The sequence below is a fragment of the Pan troglodytes genome, chromosome 15 (assembly GCF_028858775.2).
Source record: "Pan troglodytes isolate AG18354 chromosome 15, NHGRI_mPanTro3-v2.0_pri, whole genome shotgun sequence".
In the NCBI taxonomy this organism is placed as follows: Eukaryota; Metazoa; Chordata; class Mammalia; order Primates; family Hominidae; genus Pan; species Pan troglodytes.
Genome location: NC_072413.2, coordinates 86,535,927 through 86,558,217, shown reverse-complemented (window position 1 = coordinate 86,558,217; position 22,291 = coordinate 86,535,927). Strand labels below are relative to the sequence as shown.

Sequence of the window (22,291 nt, the reverse complement as noted above, 5' to 3'; positions counted from 1 at the left end):
AATTTGTAAATTATTAAACAAAATCATTGTTTTAACATAGTGGGTTTTATATAAATAAGCAAAAAGCAAGCCATTCTTATGGATAGATCTTGGGGGAATGCACCATGTACACACACACTGCAACTTTTTCAATTTCATCTACCAAAATAAGAGATAATTTTGACTTTTCCTTTATCCCTGATGCAGTAATACATTTCAAGTCTGAGGGACAATTGAAAGTTTTACTGAGTTTGCTTAATCAGAGCTTAAGTTAATAATTAAGTTATACAGTGTAGTATCTATTGCTTTCAAGGCATAGTTCTATGTAGTGAAAAGACTACCATATTTGAATGGCACCTAATACAAATATTTATCTTTCCTCTACACATATGCAATATCTTGTCTGTTCATCTACACTACTTAATCCGCCCGGTTTCCAGTTACCATAATTTTTATATAAAATTGAAACCCACCATCTGATCTCATGAAAGGGTGTTTAGTATGCATATTTATAATCCTTAAATATTTACTCTTGATCAATATTCTAGTTAAAAGCTTATTATTTAAAGTTGTCATTTGCTAATTTTTTTCCATCTTGCTTTACTTATTTAGTTTATACCCCTGAAACAGCAAAGAGCATTGAAAACTACTGGAAGTGGAAACCATATCTTTTAATACTTATTTTCTGTTTCCCTCCATAGTATGGTGCTTTTACCTACAGAAGGCACTCAGCAAATGCGGTTAATTAACACAGTGCTTTAGGTAGTTGCAGCGTTGTTTTTTTCTTCTGGCCTTCCCCTATCCCTTGTTTTTAATATTTTGATTTTCCTGGCTATGGGAAATAACCAGAGCTCAAAACAAACAAAAAAACTAGCCAGATAAAACCGTGGTTGGGTCCTTATTAGAGTTACAGCTCTGTATGTAATTATAGCATGGTTGTAATCTCTTTAAAGACAGCGACGGCTTAGGGATTCGTCTTAGATTTCTCACGATGCTCATTATGCTGTCTTGTTCCCAGAGACGCAATACACATTTGTGGAATGGAATTTCAAAATGTTAAGTTTGGCAAAGCCGAGGGTAGTAGCGGAACCCTTTTCTCCAGGTCTGCCATTCCCTAACCCTAAGTGCCCCATCACCTCTGGGCCTGAGACGCAGTCAGGAGAGCAGGACCCAGGAGAGGACTGGGACTGTGGAATTTGGGATCGATTCCCAGCTCAGCCCGTCCTAGCGTGAAACTGCGAAAGCCGCTTCTCTTCCTGAAGCCTGGGTTCTGTCTGCCAGATGAGAGGGTCGGGAATAGATCCTGCCTCTCCGCGTGGTCCCGGGCCGGAACTCAGCGTAGCCAGCTATGGCTGGGTCTCGCTAAGCGATTCATCCCCAACAGGCAATCTCTGCGCAGAAGGAAGGTAGGGAACCGTCTCAGGACCCTGGAAATGTCCGGGATTTTGTAGACTCGTTTAGGGGGAAAAAACTAATCCAGCTGATATAAAAATCCCCAGCTAGTGCTCGCCCCAGAAACCATCAACAGGTCTGGTTAAAAACTGTTAGAGCCCGGCTTGGTGGCGCGCACCTGTGGTCCCAGCTACTCGGGAGGCTGAGGCGGGAGGATCGCTTGAGCCCAGGTGTTCGAGGCTGCGGTGAGCTACGATGGCGCCACTGCACTCCAGCCTGGGTGGCATAGCAAGACCTCGCTCTATAAAACACGTTGTAAGGAGCGTATTTTGAGGTCCTGTGGCTCCAAAGCGGGCATCCTACGGGGCCCGCCCAACCTCTCCACCGCCAGTAGGGCTCGCGCTGGTCCCTTTAAATGTTCCCTTCGGGAGCCGAGGGACCGGTCCTTTTAGAGCGCGTCCGTCCAGAAACGCGGCTGCAGAAAGAGGGTTCCGGGGCCTCCGAGTCTACTGGTTGGCCTGGCAACGCCGCGTGCTCTTCCCAAGGGGAGGACGCGGGAGAAGCCGGGGCCTGAGTGCTCCAAGGCCCCGTGGGCTTCTTGGGTTTGTTGCCTCCGGCCGCTCATTAACTCAGGATGGCGTGGAAGACCTCGCCCGCCTCCCCTTCTGGGCCGCGGCTCTGCTTAGGTGAAGGAAGGCCTGTTTGGGCGTCCCCACCCTGGAGAGGGGCCGGGGTCTGGATTTTCAGAACTGCCACTCTTCTAGTGGTAAATGGATAACGAGCATTTGTAGGGTCTTTTATGATGTTTATCAGTTAATCAATTTGATGACGTAAATACTTCCACAAGCGCTTGTTAGGCACCTCACCGCGTTTGAATCACACACCTGCCATTCTTAGTGGGGATTATTCCTCCCATTTGCCTTCAGGGTTAATTTTCTAAAGGGATTGGGACTGAAACCTAGCTCTTTTGGAGGTATTTTGCACTTTTCTCACTTAAGGACTAAAGAACTCTGACATTTGGAGTATTACAACCTGAAAGAGTTACCTATGAAAAAACAACACCTTATCCAAAATAGGAAGAGGATCACAATTACTAACTACAAAATTTGGGATTATAGTAGTGCTGGCTATTATCTCATTTAATCCTGAGGATGGCCCAGTTTGCTACCCCTATTTGTAGGATACAGTGAAGGGTGGAGTCTGACCCTGAGCCTAGCACAACTCTGAGATAAAATTCCACCCTGCCTTCCGGGTCCTGTTAGTGCCTTTTTTCCAGCGGAGAGGGACGGCTTGTTCTTTGGCCACAGCTTGACTGGCTTTTCTTTATATAAGCAAAGCCCAGCGTTACGTTTGCTTAACTAACGGCGTTCCTCTTTTCCCCAGCGCTGGCGTCAATGCTCCCTTCCTCGGGCCATTGGAGACTCCGTTGCTTTTTAATGGCGGCAGCGGCTGCTGGGTGAGCAGCTGGAGGCCGGACAGTGTTCGTCCCATCCGGAGAGGATCGCTTTCTCCTGGCGTCACCAGCGCTGGGTTGGTGGGGGTAGCTTTTCCCTCTTTGCTCCTCCATTCTTGAAGAAAGAAGAAGATGCCACTGCCATTTGGGTTGAAACTGAAACGCACCCGGCGCTACACGGTGTCCAGCAAGAGTTGCCTGGTTGCCCGGATCCAACTGCTTAATAACGAGTTTGTGGAGTTCACCCTGTCCGTGGAGAGCACTGGCCAGGAAAGCCTCGAGGCCGTGGCCCAGAGGCTGGAGCTGCGGGAGGTAAGCCACCTAAAGACACTGCAGGCCAGGCGCGGGTGGCTCAAGCCTGTAATCCCAGCACTTTGAGAGGCCGAGGCTAGTGGATCACCTGAGGTCAGGAGTTCGAGCCTAGCCTGGCCAACATGGTGAAACCCTGTCTCTACTAAAAATACAAGGCCGGGCGCGGTGGCTCACACCTGTAATCCCAGCACTTTGGGAGGCCGAGGCGGGCGAATCACAAGGTCAGGAGTTCGAGACCAGCCTGGCCAATATGGTGAAACCCCATGTCTACTAAAAATACAAAAATTAGCCGGACGTGGTGGTGGGCGCCTGTAGGGTGTGGTGGCGGGCACCTGTCGTCCTAGCTACTCGGGAGGCTGAGACAGGAGAATCGCTTGAATGTGGGAGGCAGAGGCTGCAGTGAGCCGAGATCGCTCCACTGCACTCCAGCCTGGGCTACAGAGCGAGACACCAGCTCAAAAAAAAAAAAAAAAAAAAAAAATTGGCTGGGCGTGGCGGTGGGCGCCTGTAATCGCAGCTACTGGGGAGGCTGAGGCAGGAGAATCACTTGTACCCAGGAGGTGGAGGTTGCAGTGAGCTGAGATCACACCACTGCACTCCAGCCTGGGCAACAAACTCTGTCTCAAAAAAAATTAAAAATAAGTAAAAAAAACACGACAGGCTTCTCTGGCCCGCATGCTGGCTGTGTGTTCTAGCCCACTGGCCACTCACTGTGTGTCCCTGGCTGGGATGTCTGAGTTGAGCCTGTAGTCCCCTCCTCATGAAGCAGGAATAGATTAGATTAAGAAGTCTTCCCTTGGGGTGCCCTATAAGAACTAATGGTTCTTATTTTGAATATGTTTATATTCCCCCTCTAAGGTAATCCAGAATCAAATGTGAATACACTTTGGGTTGTTCAAATTTCCATTTTCTAATATACCCCCAAAGGTCATCCTGATCTCTAGTACAGTTTACTGACTTCATTCTTTCTTTTTTGTTCATTTTTATTTTTTTAGAGACAAGGTAGGTCTAGCTATGTTGCCCAGGTTGGTCTCAAATTCCTAGGCTCAAGCGATCCTCCCGCGATAGGCATGTGCCACCATGTCCGGCTCTTGACTTCGTTCTTTCAACATTCATTGAGTAAAATTCATTGACTATATTCTCACAGGCCAGATCGAGGTTCTAGAAACATACTGCCTGAACTCAGTTTGAGTTCTAGTTTCCTCACCATCTGCTTCTGTTACCTTGGGCAAGTTATGTGATATCTCTGAGCCCCAGTTCTCCATCTGAACCATGGGGATGACTGTGACACCTAATTCTCAGAGTAGCATAAGGTTGTAAGCTCTGCTAACTAGTCTATTAGAGTACCGATTGGGAGGTTTGCCCAGGAAACCCCTAATCTAGTTGGTAGGAAGTTATGGAGTACTCATGTATCCATATAATGTCTTAAATTTAAAATGTTATGCAAGGCCTGTGAAGAAAGGTCTCTAATTAAACCTAGGACCCTCCCTACCTTTGGCTACCTGGTTCTGGGGTAAGGGAAAGTTAGAGAAACTGGTTATTCCACCTAAAAAGTCAGGAATAGATGAACTTTGCTCCTGGTGACCATCCAATCACTTATATGATCACTCAGTACTGAAGATGCGTAAGTGCCAAGCACATACATACTTGGAAGCTCACCCTAGTGTTGTTGCCAGTAAGAAAACAGGCATGATGCATGCTGTGATAGGGGAAGTAGAGGGTGTGCTATAGGCCAGAGGGAGGTGCAGCAAAGGGAAGGCTGCTCAGGGAAGTTGATTCTGAGCTGTGACCTGAGGATGGGGCAAGGGAGTCCTATCAAGGGCTGGAGGAGTTCCAACAAAGAGAACTGCACAGGACCAAAGACGCAGAGGAAGCTGGTCTGCCTGAAGCCTGAAGTGCGTGGAGGAAAGGCCAACTGTAAGGGCCACACAATGAGGATTTTTTTTAAAAGGATTTAGATTTATCCTGAGGGTAGTGGGGAAGTTAATGAAGGGTGTAAACAGGTGTGGTACGATTGTTTCTGTGAAGAGTGAGCCCTTTGGCGAATGATTTGAGGGGAGTGGTTCAGGTACAGATGGTAGCCACCTGGAGTTGGATAGGGTTGGAGAGAGGTGGTTGGAATCTGGATCAGGACCTACCGAGTAATAGAGAAGGGTTAGCATGGGTCCTGGTTGATATTCAGGTTTTCAGTAGATGGTGGGGCTATAACAGAGAGGAAACGTGAAAGGAAGTGCAGATCTATTAGGGGCAAGGAGGAGCGTGTGGTGAGTTCAGTTTTAGAAATACTGAGTTTGAGGTGGCAGTTGGAGGTTTTGAATAGACAGATGGATCTGCTGATCTGGAGTTCAGGCATGAGATCCAGGTTGGAGGGAAGATATTGGGAAGTATCAGCCTAAGTGAGTTCATTAAAGCCAGAAGATTGTATGAGGCTCTCCAGGGGAGAAAAAGACATCGCGGACTCCTCATGGTAGATTAGAGGAGGGGAAAGTGTTGGAAGGAAAGTGAGATGAAACTGCCCAAGAAGAAGAAAGAAAACCAGAACGGCAGGCCTCAGTAACCAGTCCCTGCTTACTTGCATTTATTCTTTTTTAGGGATGGGGTCTCACTCCATCACCCAGGCTGGAGTACAGTGGCACCGTCATAGCTCAATGCATCCTCAAACACCTAGGCTCAAGTGATCCTTTTGCCTTAGCCTGCCAAGAGCTGGGACTACAGGTACACTCCACCACACCCAGCTAATTTTTTTTTTAACTTGTGTTTTTGAGATGGAGTCTTGCTATGTCGCCCAGGCTGGTCTGGGAGTTGTTTCCTCTAGTTATCTTCCTGCCTCAACTTTGTGAGTAGGTGGGATTATAGGCGTGTGCCACCTTGCCTGGCTTAGTGGCTTATATTCTATTTATTTATTTATTTACTTTGGTTGCTTCGACTTTTTTTTTTTTTTCCTATTATGGTTTCTTCTTCCTGTAATTTTCTTCCTCGTGCACCAGGTCTGTCTATAACGCCTAGAGAGTCAGTTTCTTGAGGAACTGTGGTTTATTTATTTTTATACCAGGTGTGGAATGTGTTCAGTAAATACAGGGAGAACTGAACCCACAGGCGTTGCCTTCCTTCTGTTAATAAGTCCAGAGAAATTGCCATCCCTTGTTAGAAGTTATCAGTCTCAGGGAACAAGTAACTTTATATAGCTGTGGGTATATTTTGAGCCTGATTTTTAACAGAAGAGGAAACAGGCATGGTCCCTAGAAAATGTTTTGCCTTTGGAGAGTCTGTCCCACAATTTCCGACATAAATGTAACAGTCATGGGTAGAAAGTTTGTATAGCAAACTTTTTCTTTGAAAGCCCCAGAAGCTCTGCTCTGTAGCATATAAACAGATGGCTCAGGCATCGGGCCTAATCTTAACAAATGACTGTTCAGAAATAATCTGAGTGGGGTCACACCTGTTTCTAGTTTGTACATATAGTCTCTGTGTGATTCATACCAAGAAATATCGGTATGTTGGTTTCTTGCACTGTTCTCCCACCAAGCAAATCTGGAATTATCGCATATAGATTTGGGTGAAAAACTTTGCTACTGTCCAAATATAAATGGAGGGAAAAGTCTTTACTCTTGCTTAATTGAATACCATTTCACTTCTATAATGACAATTTTTTTTTTTTTTTTTTGAGATGGAGTTTCACTCTTTTGCCCAGGCTGGAGTACAATGGCGCGATCTCGGTTCACTGCAACCTCTGCCTCCCAGGTCCAAGCGATTCTCCTGCCTTAGCCTCCCCAGTAGCTGGGATTACAGGTGCCTACCACCATGCCCGGCTAATTTTTGTATTTTTGTATTTTTTTTTTTTTTAAGTAGAGACGGGGTTTTATCATGTTGGCCAGGCTGGTCTTGAACTCCTGACCTCAGGTGATCTGTCCACCTTGGCCTCCCAAAGTGCTGGGATTACAGGAGTGAGCCAACGTGCCTGGGCCTATAATGACAGTTACAAGGGCCGCACAATAGTATAACACTATACCCAGGGGTTTCAGCTATATCAGTAGTGTTTCTTACACTGGGTATATGGGTATTTTTTTTGTTTGTATTTTTAGCTGTCATATTTTTACAAGTGTCTAAGATATTTTGTATTAAATTAAAAGCAACGTGGTTAATATACATGTATCCAATGTAGTTAACTTAGGTTGCTAACTTTCTTTTAAATTCACCATATTTGAACTACAGAAAGTAACTTCTTTTTTTTTTTTTTTTTATTTGAGACAGAGTCTCGCTCTATCGCCCAGGCTGGAGTGCAGTGGCGCGATCTCGGCTCACTGCAACCTCCGTCTCCCAGGTTCATGCCATTCTCCTGTCTCAGTCTCCCAGGTTCATGCCATTCTTCTGTCTCAGCCTCCCAAGTAACTGGGACTATAGGCGCACGCCACCATGCCCGGCTAATTTTTTGTATTTTTAGTAGACATGGGGTTTCACCGTGTTAGCCAGGATGGTCTCGATCTCCTGACCTCATGATCCGTCTGCCTCGGCCTCCCAAAGTGCTGGGATTACAGGCGTGAGCCAAAGTAACTTTTAAAAATGGGAAAATGAATTATTCCCTTAGGAAAATATTGCTGTTCGTTATAGCAGTAGTTTCTCAAAGCTGTTGAAATTCCCTGCCTATCATTCTTCTGAGTTTCAAAACATTTTTTCAAGAGAGGCTGTGAGTCCTTATGGAATTTAAGGGGAGCTAGAAAATTTTCTCCAATTTTAAAAGCATATGCTGTAGAGGCTTGAAGGAGGTGGTGAGACAAGTGGCCACCTGGGCATGGGCACTGCCTGGGGCATCACCTTGATGGAATCAGCACAGTCCAGAGTGCAAGAGTCAGGCTCAAAAATCTCATGTCATGGGAAGACCTGATTTAATCTAGCTCGCTAAAAATGATGTGTAAAACCAGGACCCAAGTTTAGTAATTTATAAGCAGTAAGGAACTGCCAAGGGTCCCAGGTATGTGTGCCCTCTGCCTAGGCCAAGATTTTCCTATAGTTAGGGCACATGGGAACCAGAACAAACCAGAAGTTTCTTGGTGAACATGGAATCAGAAGAATGTTACCTTGAAAAAGTAGATATTTTCATAAGTCGGCCAGGTGCGGTGGCTCACGCATGTAATCCCAGCACTTTGGGAGGCCGAGGTGGGCAGATCACCTGAGGTCAGGAGTTCAAGACCAGCCTGGCCTGGCCAACATGGTGAAACCCCATCTCTACTAAAAATACAAAAAAATTACCCATGCGTGGTGGTGTATGCCTGTAGTCCCAACTACTTGGGAGGCTGAGACAGGAGAATCACTTGAATCCGAGAGACAGAGGTTGCAATGAGCCGAGACTGCGCCACTGTACTCCAGCCTGGGCGACAGAGTGAGACTCTGTCTCAAAAAAGAAAAGAAAAGAAAAGAAAAAGTACATATTTTTATAAGCAGAGAATTGCTGCCTCCAGGACCAGACAAATTCCTTTGAGTCAGGGCACCCTTTCCTCTGCGCGGTGCTTCAGTGGTGCTTCAGTGCCTGTCTGCCTCTTGAGATGGCTGCTTAGTAAAGTGGTTAAGACAGTCTGCAGTATTCAGAAACACCTAGGTTGCATCCAAGTGCTGTCATTTAAGTAATTATTAAATCACTTAATTTCCCAAGTTCATTGATTTTTCATTTGTAAGTTGGGGATAATAATAGTACCTACTTGATAGTGGTTATGAGGATTCGGTGTTAAATGTAAAACATTTAGCAAAGGACCTGGTATTTGGGAAACTCTCAATAAGTGTTCTTCTTTATTACCATTGTTGTTGATGTTATGTTATTGTTATTAGTGACTCCTATCCCCTGTTGTAGTAACTGACCAAATTCTCTTCATAGGAATTCTTTTCTTTTCTTTTTTTTTGGTGAGATGGAGTCTTGCTCTGTCGCCCAGGCTGGAGTGCAAATGGCGCGATCTCGGCTCACGGCAACTTCCGCCTCCCGGGTTCAAGCGATTCTCTCACCTCAGCCTCCCAAGTAGCTGGGATTACAGGCACCTGCCACCACTCCTGGCTAATTTTTGTATTTTTAGTAGAGATTGGGTTTCACTATGTTGGCCAAGCTGGTCTTGAACTCCTGACCGCAGGTGATCCACCCACCTTGGCCTCCCAAAGTGCTGGGATTGCAGGCAGGAGCCACTGCACCTGGCCTAAAAAGTTTTTTAATCCTCAGGATATGGGGAAGTTGTGAAACCATGGAAGTCTCTTCAAGGTTATTTTTTTCATGTTTTTGCTATGGTATATTGTGTTAGTTTTATAACTTAGAGGACAGTTTTCTTTCAGCTGTTTCTGAGGGGGGTGTGTGCATGCTGGGGCGTCTTTATTGTTGTTCCCATATATGGCCTTCATACGTAACTATTGTTTTGAAGTTGAGTTAAATACTGAGCCACTGCTAAAAATTACCTCCAGGGTATTTTGTTGAAGATGAAAGTCTAGCAAAATGTATATAGTGGCCTCTCATTTCTTAATTATAGGCTTTGATTTATCATAGATCTTTACGAAATGTTTTTTAAATTGTGTGTTTAGTGCATTACACACAATGTCAAGTTTTTGTTCCATAGACTGTAAGCTCCATCAAAGTAGGACTCTTGTTGACTGGAGCATTGCCAGGGTCTGGGATAGCACCTTGCACCTATGTTGTTGCTGAATAAATGTTTACTTAGTTTAAAAATTAAGAGTTTAGTTTTGAATTTAGATTGATAAACATGGACAGCAGTACAATTAAGTCAGCCTTTGTTTGCTCTGATTTTATTTCCTGGAGAGAGGTAAACATTTCCAAAGTTTTGTATACAGATAGAAAAGCACCATTTTCTTTAGACTCTTCTTTTTCACTTTGGGGCTTCTTCTGAAACACTTAGAAAGTGATCTAGTTGTAGTGGCTCCCTGATGTAAGATTGCTGTGTCAAGGGAGTGTCAGCTTCCTCACTGGACTTTGAACAGATACTTCTCATAGCACCTTATGGCAGATGGGGATATTTTTTCGCTAGGGGATTTGTTAGAATAGAGAGGAATCAAGCATATAACGCAAACCATAACCCTCAAGCACAACTTTAGAAAGTGTTCTTGGCCATCAAAGTGTTTTATTTTAAATTAGTGTCTTAGGTATTCCAAATATCCTCTGACCTTATCTTGACTGTTATCTGAGTAGACATCAAGAATTTCATGCTTATTTCCTTGTGTACTAGCTGTTTTCATTTGGACTCTAAAAATAGCTGATATATGTGTAAAGTAAAAGTCTAGTACCCAGAAACTTTTTTACCTTTTGGGACAAGTAGTTATTCATTTAGGTATGTATGTTATAAAACAAGTAAGACTGAGGTAGAGACAAGAATCTGTGAATATTTTCAGTTAGAGCTATTGGACCGTCTGAAGCAAATATAATGTTAGGTTGGTTGGCCTCTCACCTAGATAGAGAAAGCTTTCCCAAGTCTAACACCAATTATAAATGATCAGGGATTTTTCTTGATGTTTAGGTTTTCTGTTACTTTTCTTCTTTGGTCTAGGTAATTAAGAATTAGCCATATAAATAAGTATGGAAATTACACATACAGACATGGAGGATATGCATTTTAAAGTCTATTCTACAATCACAAGTTATTGCAGAATTTGGAAACCTGTTTATTTGAAGAATAGAGTATTATTCAACCTAGACTTAGTGCCTAATAAACTTAAAGGCTAATAACCTAAGATGTTTTCCTTTCAGTATTGGATTTTTCCCTTGAGATACCAGATGTCCTTATTTTCTTACCATCAGTCTGTCACAGTAGTGTAGTCTCAGGACCATGTGGAATTAAGCATGAATTTACTCATTCGAGATTTGTAAGGTAAATTACAAAATGGTGGACATGAGGGAACTGATGGTGTTTTGGGGGCTCTAAGTGCTGTCACTGTCTTTGGTGTATAGAATCAGATTCCATTCCTTCTAATATCTCTAGAAGCTTTGACTTTCTGCTGTCTCCATTTGGGTAAATGAGCGTTATTGTGCTGGAAGCTTTATTTGCCTCATTTAATCTTCACAATGAGTTAGGCATTGCATTATCTTTTCCATTTTCAAATTAGGAAACTAAACTTAAGAAAAGTTTGAGTGATTACGTAGCTAATAAGCAAAAGACCCAGGATTTGAGATTTTATGTCAGACTTCTGCTCGAACTTTGACCTTTAAATTTGTGGCGGTCATGGACCCCTTTGAGATCTGATGAAAACACAGAATTTTGTATACAATTTCAGGTGGTTCATAGCCACTCTCTCCCCCAAGTCCATCCATGGGCCTAGGCTGTGGGCCTGGAGGCTTCCTGGTTAAGGCAGCCTTTCCCTTTCTCTCCCCTTGTCACAGAGCAGGATCTTTCTTCCTTGGTCTTCTGCTTCCCAGAGTGAAAGATGCTGGAAGGATGGAATATTTGTGAACAATTCAAGACCTTCATAATTAAAAAATAATAATTTGCCTCTGAATATAGTTCCTCCCCTTGCTGACCCTTCTACTACAAATGCCCTTTTTTTCTTTGGCCTTCATCTTTAGGTCTCAGGAAGGGCCATTCATTGCTCAGTGGGACAACTTACTATTAAGGAAAAAGCCCCTCTCAGGGGGGACAGAGGGGAGGTCATGAGTGGGAATTCCCCCACTGTCCTGCTGATGGTAGATCCATGTCTGTCTTCCCTGCTAGGCAGCAGGTATGTGATGCATCTTCAGGAATTGAATGGATGATTCATTCTTCCTTTATACATTAATCAAGTTCCCAGGCCAATTGTTGAGCCCTCTGTATCATTCTTCTTGTCAGATACACACTTTATGTGAATATGGCATTTTCTTTTCTATTAACAAGGATTCATCATTCTTTTAATGGTATGCCAATTTAGCGAATATTTTCCTATTCAGTTCTCTGAGCAATTTGTTCATAAACAAATGTCACTTAGATTTCCTTTATCTTTTAATGAATTGACAGAACATACAGAGGCAATTTAAATTTTTGCCTAAGATGCTAACATTACTAGAAGAAACTGTGTATGTCACAAATCCTTCATGAGGATTGGCAGCATGTAGTAGAAATAACTTCCTATCAAGGGTTTGTACCACTTTCTATAGTAGATTACCCAAATATGATCATTAAAAGGTGTATAGTGTTGAGATTTATATATGGGGCAGAGTAGTTTTGTTATTTTAAATAAGTTTTGACTTATTTTGCCTACTCAGGCTAAGAAAATATACGGGTAATCTCATGCTGAGTGGCAAGCTCATGTGAATCTAAAAACAACTTATTGGCCGGGCAAGGTGGCTCATGCCTGTAATCATAGCACTTTGACAGGCCGAGGCAGTAAGATTTCTTCAGTCCAGGAGTTCACCACCAGCCTGGGGAACATAGTGAGACCCTATCTATACAAAAAATTAAAAAATTAGCTGGGCATGGTGTCATATACCTGTAGTTCCAGCTACTCTAGAGGCTGAGGTGGGAGGATCACTTGAGCCCAGGAAGGCAAGGCTGCAGTGAGCCATGATCATGCCACTGCACTCTAACCTGGGTGGCAGAGCAAGACACTGTCTCCAGAAAAAATAAAAATAAAAACAACTTGTTATGTTACAGTTACTTAGATGGCTCAGACTTCGTTGACTTGTCAAATGAACCTCAATGTCAAGTGAATTTTCAGCACATTGAACTTTATACCATTTGATTCAACTACATTTGGCAAAGTGGGGTTTTGGAAGCAAAGAGGTAAAGTTTTGGTGCTCAATGGACTTGGGTTCAAATCCCTGCAGACTACCTGTGTGAACTAAGGAAACCAACTTCCCTGGGATTTGTTTCTTTTGTATGTGATATGGCTGCATGTAATAGTAAGAATGATAGCTCTGCATTGGGTACTGACCATATTCCATGCCCTGTGCTAGTTGCTTTACATATGTGTAACCCTGTGTATAATCAACTTTGTTTCCTCCCACCATCTCGTTGATGGAGTGGACCAAAGACCAATAGCATCCATAGGACACTCATTAACTGGCAGCTCTTTTTTAGTATTCTTTAGCCGTTTCCACTTTCTGTTTCATCATGTAAATTTGTTAGTTGGAATAATACACTGAGGGATAATAATGGATTGGAGAAAAATCACTGGAGAGGTATTATTGTTAAGTCAGGCAACTGAGTTCAGAGCTACACTGCTGAGAATTAAGATATTCACCATAACATCCTTTCTCTTCCTGCAAGTTTGGTATGAAATATCTAGAAAATAACCTTCTCAGTCCCTTGTATTTTGCACTTAGAAATAATATGTACACACTTGCATACTTGACTCGCCTGTGTTTTTATGATTGACACCTATTTTGAAGTCAAATTTATGCTTAGTGACTTAAGGAAATAACACTTAAACCATACAGTATGATAACAGAAAAATGAAGCATGTTTAATAGTGAATATGTCTAAAATTGTATTATTATTATTTGTATAATGTATGCTACCCTTCAATAGAATGCAGATTTCGCTGTATGATGCTATACAACTAATGCCTGGCTAGGGCAGCTAGTTGGTGACAGCCCCCTGCTAGAATTCAGGTCTTCCAGCTCTTGTTTTAGCACTTTTCTCTCAATATACTGCGTTTCCATGGAGCCATTGCCATTTTCCTAAAAGAAAAGCAATCCAAGTGTTGATATTGTCTATTTACTTTAAAAGGAAATAAAAGGAAAGAAGGCCAGGTGTGGTGGCTCATGTCCGTAATCCCGGCACTTTGGGAGGCCAAGGTGGGCGGATCACCTGAGGTCGGGAATTCGAGACCAGCCTGACCAACATGGAGAAACCCCATCTCTACTAAAAATACAATATTGCTGGCCATGGTGGTGCATGCCTGTAATCCCAGCTACTCAGGAGGCTGAGGCAGGAGAATCGCTTGAACCTGAGAGGTGGAGGTTACAATGAGTCAAGATCATGCCATTGCACTCCAGCCTGGGCAACAAGAGCAAAACTATGTCTCAAAAAAAAAAAAAAAAATTAACCGGGCGTGGTGGCAGTCGCCTGTAATCTCAGCTACTCGGGAAGCTGAGGCAGGAGAATTGCTTGAACCCAGGAGGTGGAGGTTGCAGTGAGCTGAGATTGTGCCATTGCACTCCAGCCTGGGCAACAGAGTGAGACTCCATCTCAAAAAAAAGAGGAAAGAAAAGGAAAAGTTCCCAAAGATAGAATCCTATTAGTGAAGGAAGTATTTAAGTGTAGGATCTCCTCTACTAAATAAATGTAATATGAAATTTTATACTGTTTAAAGGGACTAGAAAACCATGATAAGAAGATCTCGTATTACTTGAGCACTTGTTTGCATGAGACACTTTTGTAAGTGCTTTAAATGTTTTTGCTTATTTTGATCTTCACAAAAATCCTGTATATGAGGCACTGTTATGCTCATCTCCATTTTACTGATGGGAAAACTGAGACACAAAGGTATTAAGTGACTTGCTCATGGTTACATGGTGGAAACCACAGCTAGAGTAGTTCTGACTCCTTGAACAGCATCTTTCTTCCTGGTTTATAACCTTTGACAAATGACAGGTGGCCTGCTCTGGAGCTCATGCCCTTGATGACAGCCTGGCTCAGAGTGGCCTCCTAAATGTGACAGTAGTTTTTGTAAGTACTCTGGAGATATTTGTTATCATTTAATTTTTGTATTTTTACAATTATCTTGCTTAAGATAGGTTTTTGCACTCACGTCAGGCAAAGAAAGGTAAGCATGAGAAGGAACATGAGTGTCATTAGGCCCGCAAGACACTGTTGGGGAATTCCCAAGGTGTTTAGGGCAGAGCTGTTTGATGAGAAGCCTTTGGTGAGCTTGTTCCCTGGCAGAGTTGGAAGTATCAGACTGATGAAATACATCCCAGGAGTGTTCTCTGCTGAGATATTTTCCAAAGCAATATCTGCTTGCACTACTGTTAGATGAATTTGGTGGGCTTCTAGATTCAGATTCTTCATCCAAGCAAGGAGAAAGGTAGAGGCAGTGAGTCCGTTGAAGTGCTGGCTGCCTTTCGTGATGAGCCCAGGCTGTGACTGAAGAATAAGAAGTTCTAGTTTATCTTTGGTTATGTGGGTCGTAAACTAAACAACCTTTATATGGTAGCACATAGAGCACATTAGCTTTTGACTGTATTGAAACTTTGTGCAGTAACATCTCAATTATCCCTGTCATTCTTGTTGGTTATATATATACAGTCATGTGCTACATATGACATTTTTGGTCAATGACAGACTGCTTATAAGATGGTGGTCCCATAAAATTATAATACTGTATTTTTACTGTACCTTTCCTATGTTTACATAAGTGTAGATACACAAATACCATTGTGTTTCAGTTGCCTACAATATTCACTACAGTAATGTGCTGTACAGGTTTGTAGCCTAGCAGCAAAAGGCTATATCACATGCCCTAAATGTGTAGGAGGCTATACCATTTAGGTTTGTGTAAGTACACTCCATAATGTTCACACAATGAAATAGCCTAATGATGCATTCCCACATCGTTAAGGGACACGTGACTACTAAAATTTCCCCTTTAATCCTAGTTTACTCTTTAAAAACATGTTGATATTGTCTTAATCTTATAATTCAAGATCTTTCTCCATAGCACTTATGAGTATCTGGCATAATATATATTTTGCTTGTCTATTTTTCCCTATTGGAATTAAGTTACGTGAGGGCAGGAATTTTGTTCTCATGTTCAATGCTGTATTCCTAGTTCCCAGAACAGTGATTGACATGTAGTAGGTATTCAATCAATATTCATTGAATGAATAGATGAATCTTTCTAAACATTAGTCCAGTTAAAAATAGAGTATATTTATTTGTGTTTCAGAGGCATCATATTCATAGCATCTCATTGTCCAAGATAGTAAATAGAACAGAGATAAGCAGTTCATCCATGTGGACAGTGATCTCAGTTTGTGCCTCCTACTGTCTTTCATTCCCTGAAATTGGCTTATCATTTGACTCTTCCTTAAAGATAAATGCTACAGCAACAACAAAAATCTAGCCACACGAGAAGTTCAGTTACTTGGACTTCAGTATAATTTCAGAATAATTTAGAAGGTCAAGATGTACTCTTGATTATTTTCTTGAGTCTTCATTTAGTTGTAATAGAGTATAATGATATTGCATATTACCACTTTGGCTGTAAAATATATATTATTTGATCAAGTATAGAAGAAAACTGATTAAAATTAAACAGAAAAGGAAAAAATGCTGCCTGCTTTGAGGCAATGTGACCGCCACTATCTGTCACAAGGAAGAAGTACGATACTTCATTATTTATGGCAGACTCTGTAAAGGTAAGCTCCAGGCTTGAATTAGGTTAATACTTGTTAACTACCCTTGTTAGATGATCTCTTCCTGGGATAGACTTTATCTAGTGCTATCTTCTGTCATCTCTTTCCTGATGAAAAGTCTTCTGACTTCTGCCTAGTCTAAGAAAGGCATCAGGATGAAATTATATTTGCAATTTTAGATGGGATTAACTTTTATCAACCCAATGCATCAGTGGCTTTAAAAACCCTACAGCTAATTTCTGTGTCCCTCTGCTCTACTTTAAAAATAGTACAACCAAAAAGACTCTTAAAATAATTAGACGAGAAATGACTTAGGGATTAGGAAAGGGTTTACATTCTGACAGGATTTGGACCTGCTTTTAATAGCTGACGTCTCCTTAGGGGACTATGATTTGGGTGCTGCACATTTTTTCCCCAGCTCAAATTTGTAAACTCTCTTTTGCTTTGAACAAAACCTTGGTTATCAAATCACTTTGTTCTCAGTCAACATCAGTTCATGTAAAGTAAGTCAACCATATTGTGCTGAAAAGAAGCCAAGTTTGTTTTAACTTTTGTTTTTACTGTAGTTTACAAAGCAGGCACAGTTATCTGTACAATTTTAGAAGAGTAGCTATGAAAAAATTTTAAACAACTATGAAGAAATCATTGAATAACTTTTTGAAAACTATCCTGATATGTTTGTTCATAACAAAATAGGAAAGGAAGGGAGAATGTAAACACACCTGACAATGAAAGTTTCACAAAATTCTCTACAGTGACTATTGAGAATTGATCTAGGGGATGCTAGAAGATTCAGTGATTTAACAACTTCTGCTGGAATGAGTTTCCCACAGGTCAAGTCAATTTGCTTTGATCACCAGTGAGAGTGGATGCAGCTGTGGAGAAAGAGAAGCCACGTGGAGGTAAAGTTTCTTATCAGGAAAAGCACTGGGAAGTTATATAACAAAGTGTGGCAGGAGACATGAACTGAACACCAATAACTAAAGGCTAGTCTGCTGGAAAACTTCTGTTACAATTGAACGAACTCCATTAACAGGACGTGCATAGTCCAGAAGATTTGGACTCAAGGAAGAGAGGATGTGTGCTTCTGGGAAGATGTCCTAGACCAAGGCAGTAGTTAAAATTTCAGGCACATGGGCCTGTCTGTAGCAAAGTTTTTGCCTTTCTTTTAGTAAAAGTCCTGGTATGTTCAGACTTTAAAGGAAGAAATTAGTTTGACTGTTATTTGAATAGTGATATTTTCAAGGAAGAAGCATGCTTGATTCAAGTTTTATTCTATTTTCTATCATACCTGAAGAGATCCTATCTGCTAAATATATGTACCATGACAAAGGTAAGAGTGCTTTTCAGTATTATCAGTACGATTAGAACTTACAAAGTTCTTCACCACAATTTTGAGGAAGGAAGGGTACATGTTAAATTCCCTATTAAGAAACAGACTCAGTGAGGAAGTGAGATATTCCAGAGCTGCTGAGTGGTAAAGCCAGGACTCAAAGGCCGAGCCTTTTGCCTGCAAATCTAGTGCTCTTTGTACCACACCATGCTAGTGGCAGCTATTGGAATCTCAGGCATTGTCACCCGGGGGAAATACAGCCATGTGTCACTTGAGGACAGGGAAATGTTCTAAGAAATTCGTTAGGCAATTTCATTGTTGTGTGAACATCACAGGGAGTACTTAAACCTACGTGGTATAGCCTACTGCACACCTGCTATGTGCTGTGGCCTAGTCCTGGTAGGCTATAATAAACTGTCCAACATGTTACTGTACTGAATACTGTAGGTAATTATATATATATAACAATGGTGAGTATTTGTGTACTTAAACATATCTAAGCGTAGAAAAGGTGCAGTAAAAATGTGAGGTAAAAGATTAAAAAGGTACACCTGTATAGGGTACTTACCGTGAATGGCGCTTGCAGAACTAAAAGTTGCTGTGGGTGAGTCAGTGAATATGAAGGCCTAGGAAGTTGCACTATAGTAGTAGGACACTATTGTAGCCTCTAGAAACACTGTACAGCTAGGCTACATTAAATATATCACAATTTTTTAATTTTTTAAGACAGAGTGTCACTCTGTTGCCCAGGTTGGAGTGCAGTGATGCAATCATGGCTCACTGCAGCCTCGACTTCCAGGCTCAAGCATTCTCCCAAGTAGCCTCAGCCTCCCAAGTAGCTGGAATTATAGGCGTGCACCACCACACCTGGCTAATTTTTGTAGTTTTAGTAGAGATGGGATTTCAACATGTTGGCCAGGCTTGTCTTGAACTCCTGACCTCAGGTGATCCTCCCACCTCAGCCTCCTAAAGTGCTGGGATTACAGGCATGAGCCACCACACCTGGCCTTCGATAATAAATTAACCTCAGCTTACTATAACATTTTTGCTTTACAAACTTTCAAATTTTTAAAACTTTTGACTCTTGTAATAACATAGTTTAAAACACAGACACATTGTACAGCTATACAAAAATATTTATATCCTTACCCTATAAGCTTTTTTCTATTTTAAAGTATTTTTTTGTTTTTTACTTTTTAAACTTTTTTTTTTTTTCTTTTGAGACAGTCTTACTTTGTTGCCCAGGCTGGGGTACAGTTGCGTGATCTTGGCTTACTGCAACCTCCGCGTCCTGGGTTCAGGCCATTTTTGTGCTTCAGCCTCCCAAGTAGCTGGGATTATAGGTGTGCACCACCAAGCGCCCCCCGCCCCCACTTTTTTTTTAATTTTTAGCAGAGGTGGGTTTTTGCCGCGTTGGCCAGGCTGATCTTGAACTCTCCTCGCCACAAGTGATCCACTCACCTTGGCCTCCCAAAATGCTGAGATTACACGTGTGAGCCACTGTGCCCGGCCACTTTTTAAACTTCTGTGTTGAAAACTAAGACACACATATTAGCCTAGCCTTAAACAGGGTCAGGATCATCAATAACACCTTCTTTCACCTCCACATCTTGTCCTCCTGGACAGTTTTCAGGGGCGGTAACATGCATGGCTCTGTCATCCCCTATGATAACAATGCCTTCTTCTGGAAACCTCCTGAGGCTGATTTCCAGTTCACTGTTTTTTTTATTTGAAAGAGGGTCTCATTCTGTCACCCAGGCTGTAGTGCAGTGGCTCAATCACAGCTCACTGCAGCCTCGAACTTCTGGGCTCAAGCAATCCTCCTGCCTCAGCCTCCTAGTTGGGTCTACACCACCACACCTGGCTGATTTTTGTATTTTTTGTTGTGATGGGGTCTCACTATGTTGCCCAGGCTGTTCTTGAACTCCTTGGCTCAAGTGATCCTCTGGCCTCAGTCTCCCAAAGCACTGGGATTACAGATGGGAGCTACTGCACCTGGCCTACAGTTAACTTTTTTATAAATAGGAGTACACTCTAAATAAAAAGTATAATAAATGCATAAATCAGTAACATGGTCATTTATTATCATCCAGTGTTATGTACTGTACATAGTTGTATGTGCTGTGCTTTTGTGCAATTGGTAGCATGATAGGTTTGTTTATACCAGCATCACTACAGACATGTGAGTAATGCATTGCACTGCAACTTAACAACTACAACATCACTATGTGATAGGAATTTTTCAGCTGTTACAGTCTTAGGGGACCACCATCGCATTTGTGGTCTGTCGTTGACTAAAACATTGTTATGCAGCACATGACTGTAATTAGCTTCTATGCTACTAGTTAAACCTTTCAAAAAACAAATAACAGCAGGTACCAAAACAGAAATGGAAACAGCTTTCATGTTTGGCTTTGGAAAATATGCTTGTACTTGTAAGTAAAGTAATGAAACCACAATTAAATTGGCTAGAGTACTGTAAAGCTTTATACAAAATAAGTTATTTTTGGAAAATAAGTTATTTCTTGGAAATAAGTTATTTCTTTGGGAAATGAAGCGCTTCATAACTAACTTTGCCTGATAAACAAGGTTGACTCCTTTGTCCAAACTATTTGGAGTGCTAAGTTTTGGAAACAATTTATAAACTTCTATCTGTCGTAAGTAAAGGATACTAACTCTGCTTTTAGGAACAGTGATTGTTGTTAAATACATGACTAATTAATGTTTGGAGTTATTTGTTTCTTTAGTAAGTAACTCCAGACTCCCATATATTTGTAATTCTTTGTAAATTCTATTTAAGGGGTTTTTGTTTATTATGTACGTGTTCTCCTTTGCTAAAAAGAATATTGCCCATCACTTCCCTCTACTGCCAACTTGCTATTATTAAATAAGCCCTTTTCCTTTAATTTGTCATCTTTTAATCTGCTTTGGATTGGATTACCAAATCGCCAAACTCATTAAAAGTATGTATAAAATAAGAAAAAAAACCCATAAAAGAGATAGGAGAAATTTCTTCTTTGTCAAGGGCATATACTTTATAACATTGACTTTAACATGTATTTTTGATTGCTCAAACACATTTTTCCCTATTCTCTGTTCTTCAATTATGTTCACATGAGGTTGCCAGTTAACTGTCAAACGGCACAAAATCTTGACGTAAGTATAGATATTAGAAAATAGAAATTGTAATGAACTCATAGGCTCGTCTATTTGTGGCTCATTTTTTTTCTTAGACTTAATGAACTGAATTTGTTGTATTTAAATATTTTAAAAGAGCTGAAAATATCTGTACTTGTTATGTCCTTTCCTGGTTTTGGTATTAGGGTAATGCTGGCTTCATAGAATGATTTAGGGAGGATTCCCTCTTTCTCTATCTTTTGGAATAGTTTCAGTAGGATTGGTACCAGTTCTTCTTTGAATGTGTGATAGAATTCAGCTGTGAATCCATCTGGTCCTGGACTTGTTTTTTATTGGCAGTTTTTTTTTTTTTTTTTAATTACCGTTTCAGCCTCAATACTTGTTATTGGTCTGTCCAGAGTTTCTGTTTCTTCCTGGTTTAATCTAGGAGAGTTGTCTATTTCCAGGATTTTATCCATCTCCCTTAGGTTTTCTAGTTTATGCACGCAAAGGCGTTCATAGTAGACTTGAATGATCTTTTGTATTTCTGTGGTATTGGTTGTAATATCTCCCAGTTCATTTCTAATTGAGCTTATTTAGATATTCTCTTTTCTTGGTTAATCTTGCTAATGGTCAATCAATTTTGTTTACCTTTTCAAAGAACCAGCTTTTTGTTTTTGTTTTGTTTTGTTTTGTTTCAATTTCATTTGGTTCTGCTCTGATCTTTGTTATTTCTTTTTTTCTGCTGGGTTTGGGTTTGGTTGGTTCTTGTTTCTCTAGTTCCTTGAGTTGTGAGCATAGACTGTCTGTGTGCTCTTTCAGACTTTTTGATATAGGCATTTAATGCTATGAGTTAATATATATTTAATGTATGTTTAATGCTCTTAGAGCTGCTTTTGCTGTATCACAGAGGTTTTTTGTTTGTTTGTTTTTTTGAGATGGAGTCTCACTCTGTTGTCCAGGCTGGAGTGCAGTGGCGCAATCTTGGCTTACCACAACCCCTGCCTCCCTGGTTCAAGCAATTCTCCTGCCTCAACCTCCCGAGTAGCTGGGACTACAGGCATGCACCACCATGCCTGGCTAATTTTTGTAATTTTAGTAGAGATGGGGTTTCACTATGTTGGCCAGGCTGGTCTTGAACTCCTGATCTCGTGATCCGCCAGCCTCAGCCTCCCAAAATGTTGGGATTACAGGCGTGAGCCACTGTGCCCAGCCATATCCCGGAGGTTTTATAGGTTGTGTCACTATTATCATTCAGTTCACAGAATTTTTAAATTTCTGTCTTTATTTTGTTGTTGATTCAAAATTATTCAGGAGCATATTATTTAATTTCCATTTATTTGTATAGTTTTGAGGGTTACTTTTGGAGTTAATTTCCAGTTTTATTCCATTGTGG

At 41.4% G+C, this 22,291-nt stretch overlaps 1 protein-coding gene across 3 annotated transcripts in view; it reads left to right on the top strand.

The window, feature by feature from the left end:
* The first annotated feature begins 1,855 nt into the window (after positions 1-1,855).
* The window catches only part of PTPN21 (protein tyrosine phosphatase non-receptor type 21), an 85,555-nt gene continuing 65,119 nt past the window's right edge, over positions 1,856-22,291 (top strand). The window contains exons 1-2 of one of the 3 annotated variants that reach the window (XM_510107.8): positions 1,856-2,137; positions 2,755-3,136. In XM_510107.8, the coding sequence (XP_510107.4) occupies positions 2,957-3,136 (180 nt within the window). In that variant the 5' untranslated portion in view covers positions 1,856-2,137; positions 2,755-2,956. The remainder of the gene's footprint in view (positions 2,138-2,754; positions 3,137-22,291) is intronic. The other 2 variants (XM_016926538.4, XM_063793027.1) reach the window with 2 other exon arrangements.